A 20,811-nucleotide genomic window follows, 5' to 3' on the forward strand; every position below is an offset into this window, starting at 1 on the left:
TGTGTACCATCATCAACTGCCTCCCTGCACTGCAGCCACTGTGTGTACCATCATCAACTGCCTCCCTGCACTGCAGCCACTGTGTGTACCATCATCAACTGCCTCCCTGCACTGCAGCCACTGTGTGTACCATCATCAACTGCCTCCCTGCACTGCAGCCACTGTGTGTACCATCATCAACTGCCTCCCTGCACTGCAGCCACTGTGTGTACCATCATCAACTGCCTCCCTGCACTGCAGCCACTGTGTGTACCATCATCAACTGCCTCCCTGCACTGCAGCCACTGTGTGTACCATCATCAACTGCCTCCCTGCACTGCAGCCACTGTGTGTACCATCATCAACTGCCTCCCTGCACTGCAGCCACTGTGTGTACCATCATCAACTGCCTCCCTGCACTGCAGCCACTGTGTGTACCATCATCAACTGCCTCCCTGCACTGCAGCCACTGTGTGTACCATCATCAACTGCCTCCCTGCACTGCAGCCACTGTGTGTACCATCATCAACTGCCTCCCTGCACTGCAGCCACTGTGTGTACCATCATCAACTGCCTCCCTGCACTGCAGCCACTGTGTGTACCATCATCAACTGCCTCCCTGCACTGCAGCCACTGTGTGTACCATCATCAACTGCCTCCCTGCACTGCAGCCACTGTGTGTACCATCATCAACTGCCTCCCTGCACTGCAGCCACTGTGTGTACCATCATCAACTGCCTCCCTGCACTGCAGCCACTGTGTGTACCATCATCAACTGCCTCCCTGCACTGCAGCCACTGTGTGTACCATCATCAACTGCCTCCCTGCACTGCAGCCACTGTGTGTACCATCATCAACTGCCTCCCTGCACTGCAGCCACTGTGTGTACCATCATCAACTGCCTCCCTGCACTGCAGCCACTGTGTGTACCATCATCAACTGCCTCCCTGCACTGCAGCCACTGTGTGTACCATCATCAACTGCCTCCCTGCACTGCAGCCACTGTGTGTACCATCATCAACTGCCTCCCTGCACTGCAGCCACTGTGTGTACCATCATCAACTGCCTCCCTGCACTGCAGCCACTGTGTGTACCATCATCAACTGCCTCCCTGCACTGCAGCCACTGTGTGTACCATCATCAACTGCCTCCCTGCACTGCAGCCACTGTGTGTACCATCATCAACTGCCTCCCTGCACTGCAGCCACTGTGTGTACCATCATCAACTGCCTCCCTGCACTGCAGCCACTGTGTGTACCATCATCAACTGCCTCCCTGCACTGCAGCCACTGTGTGTACCATCATCAACTGCCTCCCTGCACTGCAGCCACTGTGTGTACCATCATCAACTGCCTCCCTGCACTGCAGCCACTGTGTGTACCATCATCAACTGCCTCCCTGCACTGCAGCCACTGTGTGTACCATCATCAACTGCCTCCCTGCACTGCAGCCACTGTGTGTACCATCATCAACTGCCTCCCTGCACTGCAGCCACTGTGTGTACCATCATCAACTGCCTCCCTGCACTGCAGCCACTGTGTGTACCATCATCAACTGCCTCCCTGCACTGCAGCCACTGTGTGTACCATCATCAACTGCCTCCCTGCACTGCAGCCACTGTGTGTACCATCATCAACTGCCTCCCTGCACTGCAGCCACTGTGTGTACCATCATCAACTGCCTCCCTGCACTGCAGCCACTGTGTGTACCATCATCAACTGCCTCCCTGCACTGCAGCCACTGTGTGTACCATCATCAACTGCCTCCCTGCACTGCAGCCACTGTGTGTACCATCATCAACTGCCTCCCTGCACTGCAGCCACTGTGTGTACCATCATCAACTGCCTCCCTGCACTGCAGCCACTGTGTGTACCATCATCAACTGCCTCCCTGCACTGCAGCCACTGTGTGTACCATCATCAACTGCCTCCCTGCACTGCAGCCACTGTGTGTACCATCATCAACTGCCTCCCTGCACTGCAGCCACTGTGTGTACCATCATCAACTGCCTCCCTGCACTGCAGCCACTGTGTGTACCATCATCAACTGCCTCCCTGCACTGCAGCCACTGTGTGTACCATCATCAACTGCCTCCCTGCACTGCAGCCACTGTGTGTACCATCATCAACTGCCTCCCTGCACTGCAGCCACTGTGTGTACCATCATCAACTGCCTCCCTGCACTGCAGCCACTGTGTGTACCATCATCAACTGCCTCCCTGCACTGCAGCCACTGTGTGTACCATCATCAACTGCCTCCCTGCACTGCAGCCACTGTGTGTACCATCATCAACTGCCTCCCTGCACTGCAGCCACTGTGTGTACCATCATCAACTGCCTCCCTGCACTGCAGCCACTGTGTGTACCATCATCAACTGCCTCCCTGCACTGCAGCCACTGTGTGTACCATCATCAACTGCCTCCCTGCACTGCAGCCACTGTGTGTACCATCATCAACTGCCTCCCTGCACTGCAGCCACTGTGTGTACCATCATCAACTGCCTCCCTGCACTGCAGCCACTGTGTGTACCATCATCAACTGCCTCCCTGCACTGCAGCCACTGTGTGTACCATCATCAACTGCCTCCCTGCACTGCAGCCACTGTGTGTACCATCATCAACTGCCTCCCTGCACTGCAGCCACTGTGTGTACCATCATCAACTGCCTCCCTGCACTGCAGCCACTGTGTGTACCATCATCAACTGCCTCCCTGCACTGCAGCCACTGTGTGTACCATCATCAACTGCCTCCCTGCACTGCAGCCACTGTGTGTACCATCATCAACTGCCTCCCTGCACTGCAGCCACTGTGTGTACCATCATCAACTGCCTCCCTGCACTGCAGCCACTGTGTGTACCATCATCAACTGCCTCCCTGCACTGCAGCCACTGTGTGTACCATCATCAACTGCCTCCCTGCACTGCAGCCACTGTGTGTACCATCATCAACTGCCTCCCTGCACTGCAGCCACTGTGTGTACCATCATCAACTGCCTCCCTGCACTGCAGCCACTGTGTGTACCATCATCAACTGCCTCCCCGCACTGCAGCCACTGTGCGTACCATCATCAACTGCCTCCCTGCACTGCAGCCACTGTGTGTACCATCATCAACTGCCTCCCTGCACTGCAGCCACTTGCACACCATCATCAACTGCCTCCCTGCACTGCAGCCACTGTGTGTACTATCATCAACTGCCTCCCTGCACTGCAGCCACTGTGTGTACCATCATCAACTGCCTCCCCGCACTGTTCCCTCTGTGCATAACATCATCAACTGCCTCCCTGCACTGCACCCTCTGTGCATACCAACCAGATATATTGCAATAGAGCAACATGTAGGTGAACCAAAAGATGTATGTGAGGTAGAGAATACACTGAAACTTTTAGGATATTTCTTACCAGCCTACAGTGTGGGTAGGAACCCGCAAGTGGGGTTGTTAGCTAAAATTTTGAAGACAAAGGTTCACAGGCAGCAATGGCTGCACTGAAGCTCAAACCAAGTTATTGTAGCTGTCCTCCTCCTCCTCTCTCAGTTCATACTGAGAAGTTAATGACAATTTTCAAGTCTCGAAATAGGATAACAGTGGTAAAAGGTTTGGGAAGCACTGGTTTAACATCAGTGGTGGTTGAGGTTTAGAGACAATAATTGGAGGAAACAAACTAACAGGCACTCTGAGAGTTTGAGTTAATTAAGAAACCAGCATAGATTTGTACAAAGCAAATTCTACTTGACGAATCAAAATGGTTTTTTTGAGGATGTAATAGAGAACGTTAGTGAAGGGGAAGCACCAAATGTTTTCTATCTGGATTTTTAAAAAATAATTGATGAAGAACCAAAGATAAGGCTGATTGAAATACAAAATAAGGCAGATAGAGTATAAGGGCCAGTATCATTGGGATAAATGGTAAGTGTTTTTCAAGATCCTTGAAGGTGGTAGGATGTGCTGACAGTAGTTAATAAGGCATATTGAATATTAGATTTGATAAACAGAGATACAGATTACAAATCAGAAAGTTACGCTGAGCTATTCTATAGCTGAGTTTCAGTCATAATTAGTATTGCATCTTGTCCCAGTTACTGCACTTTAGGAAGAATGTAATGGACAGGGTGCAAAGGAGACAAGGACAAAGGTATAAATACAGGAAATGATAAACAGACAGTGACAAGAAGGGATAGAAAGTACGAATCTACAAGTCAACCAATAATTAAGACTAGAATTTACAAAGACAATGAAAGGATAAAGCTAAAGACTCCGTATCTGAATGTACATAGCTTTCAAACAAAACAGATGAACTGATAATGTAAATAGAAATGATACAGACAAGGTGACTTATGGGAGTCATGTTCAGACCCCTAGCAGTAATCATGTGGCAAGGAAGATCATAAATGAAGAAATTAATGAGAGCGCACTAGAAAGGCATACTAATAATCATGGGAACTTTGAATCTACCTAATCAATAGAAAAGGAGCCTAGATTAGAAGTTCATAGATTTTCAGGATAGTTTCTTAAAACAGCATATTCTGGAGCCAACCAGAGAACAAGCCATGGTATTGTGCAGTGAGATTCGGTTAATTAATGACACTGTAAAGGACAGCAGGTCAGTCAGCATCCAAAGAGCAGGAGAGTTGACATTTTGGGCAAGAGCCCTTCAATTGACTCTGATTCTCCAACATCTGCAGTTCTCACTTTCACTTAATTAATCATGCCACTGTTAGTGACCATAATACAATTGAACATTATATTCACTTTAAGGGAGCGAACTGTGGGTCCAAGATAATTCTTTAAAAAGTAAATTTAAAAATTATGAAGGCTTGAAGCAGAGTTGGCTAAAGTGAATTGATAAAATAGGGTAAAGGACAGGTCAACAGACTTTTAAGGGGATATTTCAGAATATACACAACAGATACATTCCAATGAGTAAGTAAAATTCCAAGGGACGGACCCTACCATCCGTGGTTAATTATATATGTTAAAGATAGTATCAAACTAAAAGAAAGAGTATATAATTGTGCAAAGTTATGTGGCTGGTCAGAGATGGAATGTAAAAGATAGCAAAGCTAATAAGGTGGGAATAATCAGAGAATGAGAGGCCAGCTCAAAATACAAAACCAGTTGGTAAGAGTAAATATTTAAAGGAGAAAATAATGAACAAAATGAGCATTTGTCCTCAAGAAAATAAGGCTGGAGAAGGAAGAAGAGAAAGAGAGGAATTGGCAGTTGAATTGAACAGCTATCTTGAGTTGGTCTTTGTTATAGTGAATAAAATAAGATCCCAGAAACAGCAATAAATACAAAATGGAATGGAGGGAGGAACCCGGGGAGATTACAATCACCAGATAAATCATTTTGAGTGTATTGTTGGGTCCATGGGCTGATAAATGCCCAGTCCTATTGGATTTCTTCTTAAGACCTTCAGAGAAGTGGCCAGTGAGATAACTGATAATTGGTTTTAATTTTCCAAAACTCCCGCTTGAATCTGGGACAGTCCCATTAGATTGGAAGATAGCAAGTGTAACTCCTTAATTCAAAAAAGGGATAGAAACAGAAAGCAACAAACAATAACCCAGTAAGCTTAGCATCAGTTATTGGGAAGATGCTCATTACTACCTTCTCAAAAACAATAAATGCTAGCATAGCCAGCAATGCACACAAACCATGAACAAGTACTTTTTTATTTTAAAGTGGACAGAGTGACAGCCAGCATGTACCAGCTGGGCTGAATGTTCTCCTTCTATGATGTAATGTCTCTATGACATTTACATTTCGGTTTCAAATGAGTAAGTTTTTTAGTTTTTTGTTATTGTTGTGGGATTGTCATCCCTTGGGAGAACAAAGCTTCTAACAATTTTTGATCATGCTGCAAGTGTTCTCAACATATGAAACTAGCAAATTCTGAACAATCACTGTCAATACGCTGACACAGCCTGGGATCATAGCCTTAGGGAAATTTCTGAACTTTGGAATGCAGGGTAAGAATATAGCAAAGCCTAAACAACCATCATCATGCAACCGGAGGCACACAACTTTAGAGACAAATTTGGTTAATTTCCTTCAAGCCTACCCTCCCTCCTGGGGCATTCATAGAAAAACCCTGTCAGGCCCACCCTTGTGTCGATCTCTATTCCACTGAATCCCGAGCCACCTACTTCCCATCCCACCTCTCGATTTACTGCTCAATGGGTTTTACATCATGTGCTCTAGTTTTGAACAGGAGACTGGAATCAGAACTGTAAGTGAAATCTGAGACCTAAAGTGCCACCGTCCAATGCCAAGGGATCTGGTCTCTTCAGCCCTACACTCCTCCCTCCTTGATTGCTGTTAAGAATTAAGATTGGGGCTAAGGTTTCAACGAACCAAAAGTTACCTCAACAGTCAGTGTTTCACTTTTAACCCACAATGTCCCACTGCTGGCTTCCTTCTCCTTTTTCAAAGGGGAAAATGCTCAGTTTGTTGGCGTACAAGAAAAAAACCTAATTAATGGAGGACCTGCAACTACCAGGTCTGCAAATCCCAGACCTAGGTTTCCGTTTCCCAAGGATTTCCATGATTATTTTGGCTGGAGGATGTGGACAATTGGTCTCTCCTCGACTTTCAGATTGTTTAAATGAGATGTGAGGTCTTACTGGCAGACCACCATTTCAATTTCCTTCTGGGACAAGGTTATAGATGCTGATTTGGTGGAGCTCGCACGAAAGACAGGACCTTGTCAAGTCCATTCAGGTCATTTAATCTGAGTGGGACCTGCTGGTGTATTCACCCAAAAAAAAACCCTTTCTTCACTCTAGTGATGAGCACCAAGTGGTTCTCATTGACTATGAGATCCTTGACTGGGGTTGATAACCTGGGTCAATCCAGGAGTCCCAGCTGACCAATATAAACAGGGGATTCAGAATCTCCTCAGTTCAAGAACTGACTGCAAGCTAGCTGGCCACAGTGTGTACTGTGCACATGTAAATAAAGGGTGACTTGGTGACAGAATACCAGCCTCTATGCAGTTATTTCATTCACACATATGTATTTTATCACACTTTACTTGATTACGGATGGCCTCTTTAAAATATGTAATTAAAAGTGTGGCTGATGCTGAGCATTCTTCTAACAAAGCTTCTGTTATGACCAAACAGTCAGCCACCACAAGGCATTCTCAGCTAGCAGATCACAACTGTCTGGTAATAGGGAAAACATCAGCATGTACCCAGGAGGGGAGATCAGTCAAACATCACCCCTACTGATGAACTCCATGTGAAACTGCTCAGACAGCAGCTGGATTGCTCTGTGTGAGGCTGCCTTGGGGATTCGAATTAGATTTAAATGGAATAAAGATTTCAGCACAGCCTTCTCCCAGAGAACAGATACCACATTCAAATGAGCTGGTGCTGCAGACACTTATGCGCTAAATCTCATTGCGCACATTGTTAAACTATAAAAGGACCTCTCACAGCACCACTGCATTCCTCCATAAATCCATAACTGAATAAACCCTTTCTATGTGCCATATGGTGCTGCACAATAAAAATGTTGATGCTGACCACACTCGTTCCTTTGCTGTACATGTGTAATTACGTTCATTACAACATAAATCATTGATTTTAAAATGGAATAATTTGGGACTTTGTGAATGGAGTGTGAATCTCCTATCTGAAGGAATACACCCTAAATTGAATATCGCTGGGAATATGTGCTGAGCAGAAATATTGAAAGACACACATAGAACCTACAACATGGAATGTGCTCCTTGTCCGAGTGTGTGAATAAGACTCTTGAACATGGGAGTCTCACTACCCTTTTAGGAGAAAGTGAGACTGCAGATGCTGGAGAAGTCAGAGTTGAAAAGGGTGGCGCTGGAAAAGCACAGCAGCTCTGGCAGCATCCAAGGAGCAAGAGAGGCGATGGTTCGAGCATAAGCTCTTCATCAGAAATGTTGGTGAATGTCTGATGAAGGACTTATGCCTAAAATGTTGACTCTCTTGTGTCTCAGATGCTGCCTGACTTGCTGTGCTTTTCTAGCATCACGCTTTTAAGGCCCTGGCCCCATACTCTGTGTGGTAAAAACAATGACTGCAGATGCTGGAAACCAGATTCTGGATCAGTGGTGCTGGAAGAGCACAGCAATTCAGGCAGCATCCGACAAGCAGCAAAATCGATGTTTCAGGCAAAAGCCCTTCATCAGGAATAAAAGCCTTTTATTCCTGATGAAGGGCTTTTGCCCGAAACGTTGATTTTGCTGCTCGTCGGATGCTGCCTGAATTGCTGTGCTCTTCCAGCACCACTGATCCAGAACCCATACTCTGTGTGTCAGTGACAAAAAGCAAACTTTGCACTCAACTTCCACTAAATGAGATACATCTTTACCAAACCTCTTAGCAAAAGTAGAGTCGCAGATAGATAGGATAGTGAAGAAGGCGTTTGGTGTGCTTTCCTTTATTGGAAAGAGTATTGAGTACAGGGGTTGGGAGGTCATGTTGTGGCTGTGCAGAATGTTGGTTAGGCCACTTTTGGAATATTGCGTACAATTCTGGTCTACTTCTGATCGGAAGGATGTTGTGAAATTTGAAAGGGTTCAGGATGTTGCCAGGGTTGGAGGATTTGAGTTATAGGGAGAGGTTGAATAGGCTGGGGCTATTTTCCCTGGAGCGTCGGAGGCTGAGGGGTGACCTTATAGGGAAAGGTTTGGAGGGATATGGGCCGGTTGCTGGCAAGTGGGACTAGATTGGGTTGGGATATCTGATCGGCGTGGTCCAAAGAATCCATCAATCATTGTTTTGTGCATTCATTGTCATTTATCAAAATACCTTTGAATTTATTTGGTCCTCAGAAATATTCATATGGCCTCGATGTATTTGGATTCCACTCCCTACGTCCCTATGTACACAGTGCACAAAACTAGATTTCAGAACAGAATCTTGATGAAAACAGAACATTACCCACTATTAACAACTCTTAGAAACTCCTTTTAAGGTCTTTTATTTCCACCTCTCAAGCAGCTTTTAATCTATTTGTTATGGCCCCCTCATTCCATAGCCTCTAATTTTCTCTAATAATTTCCTTCATCCACTTCCTTAAGGAAGTCCAGATTCACCAATTTCCTGTCTGAAATTTGTGTTGGCTCCTTCATGTAAGTATGTGGTAATTTTAACTTCAATTAAAATTTGAAATTTTCCCTTCCACAGATGTTAAACTAAGTTGCTTATAATTAGCCAAACAGCTCCATCTGTCCTTAATGAAAATTTGCATAAGACTGGCCCCTGTCCAGTCCTCTTGCACAAACAGATTCTGAACACACCATCGAAACATAAGGTGTGGGAGTGCACGCACACACAATTTAATGCCTCTGGGCAGAAGAGAACAAGGCATTGTTAGCAGAGCTGACTCATGCATTCCCCAGCCCTAACAGTCAGATGGCAATTTTAAAATGCAAGTACATGGACCTGAAGAGATTGTCTGACAACAGAGCTTCTTTTGTGCATGGGCCTCGCAAACCTCTAGGCTATTCTGACCCTACCTAGCTAACATGTTTCTCCCTGAGTCATCCAATCAAAAGTGATAGATACCTGTTATTCCGTTTCCACTCCTTTCTGTTAAGTAATGATTCCAAATCTCCTCCTTGAAATGAAATGTGGGAATTAAAATCTCTCCCTATTTAGCATGCAGTCTTGTTATGCTCCCACAAACACCTAGCCAATACCATTTTAAGACCAACTCCATATTTTATGATGCGGAGGAGCCGGTGTTGGACTGGGGTGGACAAAGTTAAAAATCACACAACACCAGGTTATAGTCCAACAGGGTGACGTTGTGTGATTTTTAACTTTGTCCATATTTTATAACTTCTACTATTTACTTCCTCGCTTTCCTCACGAATCTTGAAATTGTCATGTTTACCTCAATTCTGGTGTAATTACTTATTAAATATGTAACTGCATGGGTTAGGTTAGCACAAGAGAGAGAAGTGATTTGAGGATTTTGCTGATTGATTTTAGTGAGCAGTGGTGTGAGGGTCCAGGGTTGACTGGTTTGGCTAAATGTCTCGTTTCTGTTCTAGGTAATTCCAGGTAATTCCTTTCAGTCTTTTTTCTCATTTTTAACAATTTCACTCCTTTCTCCTGTAGCCTTCGCTTCCCTTTAATCAATGATCTGAAGTATTAATGAAGAGCTTGACCACTCCTCTACGTATTGCTTTCTACTAATTTACTCCTGTGTTCTTGTAAGACTTTGTCTCACATTTGACCATTTTTCTTAGAGTCATAAAGATGTACAGCATGGAAACAGACCCTTTGGCCCAACTCGTCCATGCCGGCCAGATATCCCAACCCAATCTAATCCCACTAGCCAGCACCCGGCCCATATCCCTCTGAACCCTTCCTATTCATATACCCATCCAGATGCTTTATAAATGCTGCAATTGTACCAGTCTCCACAACTTCCTCTGGCAGCTCATTCCATATATGTACCATCCTCTGCGTGAAAAATTTGCCTCTTGGGTCTCTTTTATATCTTTCCCCTCTCACCCTAAACCTATGCCTTCTAGTTCTGGACTCCCCCACTCCAGGGAAGATAACTTTGTCTATTTATCCTATCCATGTCCCTCATGATTTTATAAACCTTTTTAAGGTCAACCCTCAGCCTTCAATGCTCCAGGGAAAACAGCCCCAGCCTATTCAGCCTCTCCTTATAGCCCAAATCCTCCAAACCTGGCAACATGCTTGTAAATCTTTCCTGAACCCTCTCAAGTTTCACAACATCCTTCCAATAGGAAGGAGACCAGAATTGCACGCAATATTCCAAAAGTGGCCTAACCAGCTGCAACATGACCTCCCAACTCCTGTACTCGGTACTCTGACCAATAAAGAAAAGCATACCAAACGCCTTCTTCACTATCCTATCTACCTGCGACTCCATTTTCAAGGAGCTATGAACCTGCACTCCAAGGTCTCTGTTCATCAACATTCCCTACAATCTTACCATTAAGTGTATAAGCCCTGCTAAGATTCGCTTTCCCAAAATGCAGCACCTCACATTTATCTGAATTAAACTCCATCTGCCACTTCTCAGCCCATTGGCCCATCTGGTCAAGATCCTGTTGTAATCTGAGGTAACCCTCTTCACTGTCCACTACCCCTCCAATTTTGGTGTAATCTGCAAACTTACTAACTGTACCTCTTATGCTCACATCCCCTTTACTGCCCTATTTACTAAGGCTTCATGACTACGCTGATTGCCTTAACTGGTCCACATTTGGGAATATGACTGCTTAAAGAGTGTGAACAAACTCAAACTGATGGAAATACTGAATAACGGAAACCTGGTTCAGAATGGCACTGTGGGAAACACAAATGTCACGGTGATTACAATTCAGTCAAGGATATCTCACAAGGGGGAACGATTTAAACCATCATACAAATGGCCTGGAAGTTTCCGGTACTTCATACGAGCACTAGCTATCTAAAGTAGAAATTCATTCCATTCACAAAACTTAGATTCTTTGCCTTGATGAGCACACCAAAATGATGTTTGGTGTAGCATTTGAGAGTCTGAATTTTTTTGTTAACAACTAAATTGAATTTTTCGCTCCAGGTCTGGAAACGCTCCGGTGCTTGGTTTTTTAAAGGTTTGCCCAAACAGGTGTTGCCAGAACCCATGCCGATTAACAAACAGAATCTGGAATTGGCGAAGGGAGAACATCCTACACAGATACCACCAGGTCCAGAGCAGAAAACTTCTCACAAGATCACAAGAGGTAAGTCAAAACTCTGTTCAAAATCAGAGTGGGGTCAAAAATGGTGACTAGTAGGAGAGCAGGAACAGGTAGCATGGGTGAGGGAGAGTGAGGAGATAAAGGTACAGCAGCAGGGGGATGAGATCCAGCAGCCCAGGGTGGGGCAGGAACAGGCTGCAAGATGGTGAGATCCAGCAGCCCAGGGCATGGGTAGGATCAGACTGCAAGGCAGTGAGATCCAGCAGCCCAGGGTGGGTCAGGAACAGGCTGCAAGATGGTGAGATCCAGCAGCCCAGGGCATGGGCAGGAACAGACTGCAAGGCGGTGAGATCCAGCAGCCCAGGGTGGGTCAGGAACAGGCTGCAAGATGGTGAGATCCAGCAGCCCAAGGCAGGGGCAGGAACAGACTGCAAGGTGGTGAGATCCAGCAGCCCAGGGTGGGGCAGGAACAGACTGCAAGGTGGTGAGATCCAGCAGCCCAGGGTGGGGCAGGAACATGGGGCAGGAACAGACTGCAAGGTGGTGAGATCCAGCAGCCCAGGGTGGGGCAGGAACAGGCTGCAAGGTGGTGAGATCCAGCAGCCCAGGGTGGGTCAGGAACAGACTGCAAGGTGGTGAGATCCAGCAGCCCAGGGCAGGGGCAGGGCAGGTCAAGCCCTTGTGAAGAGTACAGTACATGTCTAGAAGGGCCACACCCTTATGGACTAAGATATTGAACTGTTCGCTGTGTTTCTTTGTTTTTCAACTTTTTAATAAGAAGGACTGTAATGTATAACTTTTTAACTTAGTTTTCTTTATTTTTCACCTTTGTACCATGATGGTGTACCTAAGTACTTCATACCTAAGGTGGCGCCGTAAGTTGCAACTTGTAACTTTTTCACTGTACTCATGTGACAATAAACCTAATTCAATTCAATTCAAAACTATAGTCTGTCAGTGTTGGACTGTGTAAATTTAGATTCTCCAATTAGTTTTCACTTGGGCAGGATTCCTGCTTCAGTTATCATCCCTGACTTATCAGGAATCTATCTATCTCAGCCTTAACCATACACAAGGGCCCTGCCCCCACAACTCTCTCTCGGACAGTACCTGATGCCATATCCTAAGTAAGGACAGGATCACTTTTCACAGTTATTGTTACGAAGGGTCACAATTAAAGACTGACCACTGAGGTCATTTGATAGAAGATTGTCAGATGCCATGAAACTACACAGTATCCCCAGTGGAGAGCTGAAAATTGAGGGGCATGCAAGGAGAGAGTTTGAATCTATCTTGCATACAGATCCATGTGCAGGAAAAGCAGAAGAGAATATTTCAGCCGTGTGGAGATAGCCAGGAATGTAAAGACATGCAACGCTCTTTCTCTGGTTTTTCAAAAGGACTGCTTTTCCAGAAATAGGACATTAAAAAAATGTAAAATGTGACGCTTTTACAAATTTTTTTTATGTATAATGTGTGCTTAAAATTCCAAAATTCATTAGCAGCTGAAAATGTAGCATGTAAGGAATAAGGGCAGGAATAAGGCTGTCTAACCATTCAATAAAATCATGGCTGATATGCCCCAAACCTCAACTTTCCTTTGGTGCTCGCTCTTCACAGCCCTCACCTTCCTGATATTTCTACAATCTCTCTTTTCTTTAAATATTTTCAGTGATCCAGCATGAACGACTCTCTGAGGTAGAGAATTCCAATCATTCATTACCCTCTGGAAGAAGAAATTCTTTCTTATGTTTAAATCACTGTCCCCTTATTCTGTAACTATGTGCCTTCATTTGAGATTTGCCCACTAGGGGAAACATTGTCTCAACATCTACCCTGTCAAGCTCCCTCAGAAACTTGTAGATTTCAATATGATCATCCCTCATTTTTCTAAACTCTAATGAATAAAGGCCGAACCTATTTAACCATTCTTGATAAGTCAACCCATTTATTTCCAAATGCCTCCAAAGCCAGTATGTCACTTCGTAAATTTGGGGATCAAAATTGTAGAAAAGAACCTAAAAGCTAAGGGCATACCAGCCCTTCGAACTAGCTTTGAGCTAGCCTCACCAGTCAATAGGACTGTGGCTGATCCGATATTCCTCATGTCCATCTCCTATCCTTTCTCCATAACCATTGATTCCCTGACTAATCAAGAATCTATCTATCCCTGCCTTAACCATCCACAAGGAATCTGCCCCCAAAGCTTTCTCTGCCAAGGAGTTCCAAAAATTCTCAGCTCTCTCAGAGGAGAAATTTCTCATCTCAGTCTTAATTCGAAACCTCTTTATTCTGATGTTGACATTCCTGATGAAGAGCTTATGCTTGAAACATTGACCCTTCTGCTCCTGGGATGCTGCCTGACCAGCTGTGCTTTTCCAGCACCACACTTTTAGACCCTGCCTCTTTATTCTGAATCTATACCCTCTGGTCTTAGACTCTCCCATTAGGGAGAAATTGAGGAAATTCAGGTCCCCCATAATTAGGGGAAACATCCTCTCAGTATTTACTCTGTCAAGCCTCCACTACCTCTGCAGCCACTTCCTTTAACGCAGACTATCAGATCCTGCTGATTTGTTTGCCTTTAGTCCTATTTGTCAAATACTTTGTCCCTCAAGATAGAGAATGTTATAAGATCTTTCCCCCCATTAATACCTTTCTTATTTGTTATCTTTTGGATGTTTAAAAAGAGCAAATTGCTAGGAATATGTAATGAATCAGGAAGCCTAACTGGAAAGGAACATAATTTACTGTTGAACATCAAAATAAAGCCACTATTTACGGCATGCATAGACTAGTGCCAGTTGGTCTGATGATTTGACAGACCCATCCCTGGGTCTGCATTTTTAAAAAAATTATTATTAACCTGATATTTTAATCAACCTGTTCAGAGTTATTATTACACACCTCTGGAGCAGGTGGGACTACAACCTGGGTCTCTCTTCTTTTTGCGATCGCCTGGTTTTGACCATGTACAATACCAGTACCTTTTATTAAGGATAACTCACAGGATCCATGGAGAGCCATTGCCAAAGTTCCTTATATGGACTATATCTCCTCCTGTTAATTTTTTGAGACCTAGGAAAAACTTTGATTCTGTTGTGTTCCTTGGAGTCAGAGCCCCTTTCATAGCTTTGACTTTCTCTTTGACTGGGTATAATTCATTCTTGTCAGTGTTGTGCCTGAGGTACATTACCTCATTTACCTGGAGCACACATTATTCCCTTTTTTTAGCCAGAAGCCAGCCTCAGAAAAATGCCATTGAGACCTCCTCCAAACTCTCCAACTGTGCCTTTGCAGTAGCTGCTGAAATTAAAACATCATCCAGACAGACTGCCACTCTGGGCACCACTCTGTTCTCCATTACCCTTTGAAGGATGGCACAAGCCAAATATAGCCCAAAGGGCAAACGAGTGCACTCTTACAGGCCCTTGTGAGTATTTAGAGTAACATACTCCCTGAATGACCCCTCAAGCTTCAGACAGAGGTAGGCATGACTCATATTTGCTTTAGAAAAGTATGATCCACCCCCCCCCCCCCCCCCCCACGGCCTGACACATAAGTCTTCTATGCATGCCATATGTTATCTGTCTAAATGGGAAGCTCTGTTGACTGTCAACTCATAATCCCCACACAGACTGACTTGTCAGGTTTTACAACTGACACAATCCATTCAGCAAATTGTACTGTGTGTATGATGCCAAATTCCTCAAGACATTCCACTTCAGCCTCTGCTTTGACACGTAAAGCATAGAAGATCGGCTGTGCCTTGAAGTGTTTAAGTTGGGCCTCTGGGGTCGACACAGATCTTAGCCCTGGTGCCTTTTGACTTCCTGAGGCCCTCTTGGAATGTTTCAAGATACTTCCCAATGACTTCATATGGATTGCCAGTATCTATTCCAAAGATCTGTTGCCAATCTGTGGATTTTCTGGAGCATGTCCCTTGGCACAAGGTTGAGATCTGGCCCTGGCACCACTGTTAAAAGGAGTCAGACTGTCTGCTGCCCAGGCATAACTGGGGTTACAGTGGTTCTCACTAATACTTTAGGACTCCCCAGTGTATGTGACCATTGTAACCTTGGTGTCTCACAGACTTAAACGGAAGTTATCCCTAAAGGTTTGCTCCCTGGCACCTGTGTCTATCCCTATGTCTGGGGCAGGTGGCCAGTAATCTATGTTAATTGAGGTCACTTTGGGAGCAATGATACAATTCAGTTGTATCAATTCCTCATCCTCAACCTGTCTTATTTGCAAAGCCCTGTCTTGAGGTGGCTTCAACCTAAGGCCTGGGTGGTATGCGTTTCACCTGTTTCAATTGCCTTGTCTGGAGCGAACTCTGTGACCACAAGTGCAGCATGAATGCTCCTCACTATATTGTGGAGAAACTTGCTATCCAGTTCTAGAACCCTGTGGCCTTCAACTCCATCACCCTGCTTGGTAACAAACAGGAACCAGGAGTTTTATCCATTGGAAACTTAGCTCTATGGTATTGCTAAGGATACCCAATATTGAGGACAATATCGTCTATGATCCCCTGAGGTTTCTGAGTCCATTCCGCTGCATCTTTGCGGGAAAGGGCCAGTTCCATGGCTCCCTAGAAATCTAGATTTAATTTGGTCAGTAACTCCTTTGGGTCACAATATTATTACATCCACAAACTAAATGATCCATTAACATTTCTCAAACTGCTGGCCCGTACTCAGTGCTCTTCCAATTTCTGCAGGTCCTGTCATGAATTCGGAAACTGGTTCCCCAGGAAGTCTGTGTTTGTCGCATTAAACCTGTAATGCTGCAATATAACAGATGGTTTGGGATTGTAGTGGACCACTGTCATATAAAACAATTAGTCGAATGATTTAAAACTGTTTATGATGCTGAAATTCAGGGCCCAGGGGATGACTTGTTGCCAGTGATCCCCTAAAATAAATTTCATTCCTTAGACCATACTGGGGCCAGTCCTCCACACCTGCAAAGCAAGTGCTACTTAACAGCAATGTTGATGACATTTGTAAAAAATAACAATTACTTCATTCATCTGAAAAAGCTTTCCACAGTGCCTCAATTCAAATTCAAATTCAAATTCAAATCTACCTTTAAGTGTGGTTGACAAATGTTATACTACGGGGTTCACTGTTAGTGCCCTCAGAGAAAATAGGGAAGGGCAAGTAAGCACTGCAGACTGATCAAGAATAAAGTCACCATAGTCCCACTCTCTCATTAGAGACAGATGACTGGTGTTGAGTTTAACCTGAGGGTCACCAAACCTCAGGTGAGGGGTGAGGTTGAGAAGTCAAGACCTTAACAGTGATCTTAGCTGGTGTTAAAATTGAACCATGCTGTTAACATTCCTCTGTGTTGTAAACTAGCTAGATAGTCAGCATGGGTTTGTACAAGGGAAATTGTGTCTGACAAAGTCGATTTGAGTTTTTTGAGGAAGTAACCAAAAATATTGAGGGTAGAACATAGAATATAGAGCATAGAACATAGGACAATACAGCACAGAACAGGCCCTTCGGCCCTCGATGTTGCGTCGACCTGTGAACTATTCTTAGCTCATCCCCCTGCACTATCCCAAAATCATCCATGTGCTTATCTGAGGATAGTTTAAATCTCCCTAATGTGGCTGAGTTGACTACATTAGCAGGTAGTGCAATCCACACCCTTACCACTCTCTGCGTAAAGAACCTGCCTCTGACATCTGTCTTAAATATATCACCCCTCAATTTGTAATTATGCCCCCTTGTACACGCTGACGTCATCATCCTAGGAAAAAGATTTTCACTGTCTACCCTATCTAATCCTCTGATCATCTTGTATGTCTTGTAGGGTAGAATGGTATACATTGTTTTTATGGACTTCAGTAAAGCCTTTGACAAGGTTCTGCATGGTAAACTAATTAGTAGTCAAATTGGGCAGCATGGTGGCTCAGTGGTTAGCACTGCTGCATTAGGCACCCTGATTTGGTTTCACCCTCAGGCGACTGTCTGTGTGCAGTTTGCACATTCTCCCAATGTTGGCATGAGTTTTCTCCAAAAGAAGTGCAGGTTAGGTGATTTGGTCATGATAAATTGTCCATAGTGTCCAGGCTAGATGAATTAGCCATGGGAAATGCAGGGTTACGGGAATAGTGGGTCTGAGTGGGATGTCCTTCAGAGGGTCGGTATGCACTCAATGGGCCGAATGACCTGTCTCTATACTGTAAGGATTCTGTGGTTCACATGGGATTGGGGGTGAGCTTGTCAATTGAATACAAAATTGTCTTGTCAGTAGGAGACAAAGGGTGGTGGTGGAGGGTTGTTTTTCAGACTGGAGGCCTGTGACCAGTGGTGTTCCACAGGGATCAGTACCGGGTCCACTTTTGTTTGTCACATATAAAAATGATTTGGATGAGAATGTAGCAGACATGGTTAATAAGTTTGAGGATGACACCAAAATTAGTCACATGATGGGCAGTGAAGAATGTTATTTAAGATTACAAAGAGAGCCGAGGACTGGCAGATAGAGTTTAATTTGGATAAATGTAAGGTATTGCATTTTGGTAAAACAAACAGTGGTAGGACTTATACAATTAATGGTAGGGCCCTGGGCAGTATTGTAGTACAGAGAGACCCAGGGGTTCAAGTAAATATTCTTTGAAATTTGTGTCACAAGTAAACAGGGTAATTAAAAAGGGGCTTAACACACTTGCCTTCATTGCTGAGACCTTTGAGTATAGGAGTTGAGACATTATGTTAAGGTTGTTCAGGACACTGGTGAGGCCTCTCCTGGAGATCTGTATGCAGTTCTGATTGCCCTGCTATAGGAAGGATATTATTAAATTGGAGAGGGTTCAGAAAAGGTTTACCTGGATGTTGCTGGGAATGGCAGGTTTGTGCTATAAAAATAGACTGGTTAGGCTGGGATTTTTCTCACTGGAACGTAGGAGGATGAGAGATGGCCTAATAGAGGTTTACAAAATCATGAGGAACAATGGTAAAGTGAATAGCAAGTGTCTTCTTCCCTGGCGTGCAGAGTTCAAAACTAGGGATTATATTTTTAAGGTGAGAGGAGAAAGTTTTAAAAATGACAAGAGGAGCCACTTATTTACACATAGAGTGGAATGAACTGCCAGAGGAAGTAGTGGATGCAGCTTCAGTTACAACATTTAAAAGACATTTGGATAAGTACGTGAAGAGGAAAAGTTTGAAGCGATATGGGTCAAACACAGACAAGTGGGACTAGTTAGCCAACTGACAAAATTGTCTCTGGATGTGCCAGATACACACTTCAACTATTTAATTGCAGCAGAAAAAGTGAAATCTGACCCAGGATTTTCCCGATCTGTGTGGCCCAGTTCCACATTGGGCAGAACTTTAATGCACTAAGCATTCCAGAAAGCACCTTCAGCGATTTATTTTCTTCTCTGCTGTTAGATGGTTTTATTTGCTTGATCATCAGTATGCAAAGCTGATCCACATCTGTCTGTACTCTTAATTTTTTTCCGACTCTGTGTTTCTCAGGTCAAGCAGAGGGTGCTGTCGCTGCTGAGCAGGCCTCTTATGGTAAGATAGTTCCAGCATAATGCAGCGTGTTAAATCCCAATACATGCATGTGAATTGATTTACAAACAATCTGCCAGAAAATAATGATAACAATGTAAATCTAAGAGCAGATTTACTTGTTGCCTGTTCAGTTTTGATCCCTGAAGAGAATGTTAGCCCCCACAAAGGCTGCTTGTGGTTATGCTGCTAAATTGGCTTTCTTATTCCACTGGGGCATTTTCACAGATCTGTGGTTTTGTTACCAAGGTAAGAGTACAGGTACTAGCAACACCGTTGATACAAGGGGCTGATACAATATCATCAGTCTCTCAATCAAGATCAGTCAATCAAAAAAAAACATACATGCCAAATTTAGTGCTCGGCCGCAATGCAGAAAGATGCACATTAGCGAATAGAGTACGAGAACAGCAACTGATCCCACAGTCTGATCATAGACAGAGAGAAAGAGACCACTAAGGAAGAACTGATTTGTGTATAGCTTTAGAATTGTATGTTTATTTGCTTTTAAGCCTTTGATTCTGAGCACAGCTGAGAATAACACCATTTCTCTCCAAGTCCCTGGAGTCTTTACCCCTCAGCTACTGAGGCTGCTAATTTGCTAGGAAATAAGTTCAGAAGTAATTGTGACCTGATATCTCATGCAAATATATTTCCTTCATTTTAATCTATAAATTGATTATTAGCAGACTGTACATCCACAGAGGCATCATGTTGAACGTGACTTCACCCTCGGCTACACACAAATCCTCTCACACACCCACATGTAATCATTGGAAATATTCAGCTCAAGTTTAATCCTTCTTTAGCTCAGGAGGAAGTGAGGATAATTAAAATAACCTGGCTAAGGTAGCCAACTATGTATCAGACTTGAGATCATTTATTGCTGTGTCACTGGATACATTTCCTCCTGAGACAATTATTAAATTAGATAATTTATTCCATTCCTGTAATTCATTTTTAAATGTTTATTTGTATGTAAGCATCATTGGCAAGGCCAACATTAATAACACATACATAAGTGAATGTGAGCTGTCTTCTTTAATTGCTCCAGGCCATAAAGGAGTTTGATACACCCTGTGCTTTTTCTTTGTGGGAAGTAATTCCAGCGTTTTATTTCTGCCAGAGTGAAGAAATGGCGATGTAGCTCCAAATTAGCATGATGTGTGGCTCCGAGGGAAATTTGTAGGTAGTGATGTTCCCATGCATCTACCAGTCAACATAGTAGAGCATGCAGGTTTCGAGATTACTGTCAAAGAAAGCCTGCCGAGTTGCTGCAACCCATCTCATTGGTAGTGGAGGGAGTAAATGTTTGAGTGTTGGATGGAGTGCTAGTCATGAATGATGTCGAGGTTCCTCTCAGAGTTACAATTGGAAAGTATTCTGTCACACTCCTGCCTTATAAATGAGGGGCAGGGTTTGGAGAGTCAGAAATTGAATTCATCACTTTGTAATTTCCAGCTTCTGGCTTCTTACATAAACACAGTATTTATATGGGTCTAGATTAGAGATGTGCTGGAAAAATGAGGAAACTGGTGAAGTCCACATTGATGCCCTGGGGTTGAAGTGTTCCAAGGCGGAAAACTTCAACCCCAG

General features: G+C 44.1%; 1 protein-coding gene across 5 annotated transcripts in view; it reads left to right on the forward strand.

Annotated features, from left to right (window-relative positions):
* Positions 1 to 20,811, forward strand: part of LOC122562579 (rabphilin-3A-like) — a 239,783-nt gene that overhangs the window by 153,702 nt on the left and 65,270 nt on the right. For 4 of the 5 annotated variants that reach the window (XM_043715534.1, XM_043715533.1, XM_043715536.1 and 1 more), the window contains 2 exons: positions 11,557 to 11,719; positions 19,177 to 19,218. In XM_043715534.1, the coding sequence (XP_043571469.1) occupies positions 11,557 to 11,719; positions 19,177 to 19,218 (205 nt within the window). The remainder of the gene's footprint in view (positions 1 to 11,556; positions 11,720 to 19,176; positions 19,219 to 20,811) is intronic. The other variant, XM_043715537.1, reaches the window with a different exon arrangement.

Source organism: Chiloscyllium plagiosum, chromosome 25 (genome assembly GCF_004010195.1).
Source record: "Chiloscyllium plagiosum isolate BGI_BamShark_2017 chromosome 25, ASM401019v2, whole genome shotgun sequence".
Lineage (NCBI taxonomy): Eukaryota > Metazoa > Chordata > Chondrichthyes > Orectolobiformes > Hemiscylliidae > Chiloscyllium > Chiloscyllium plagiosum.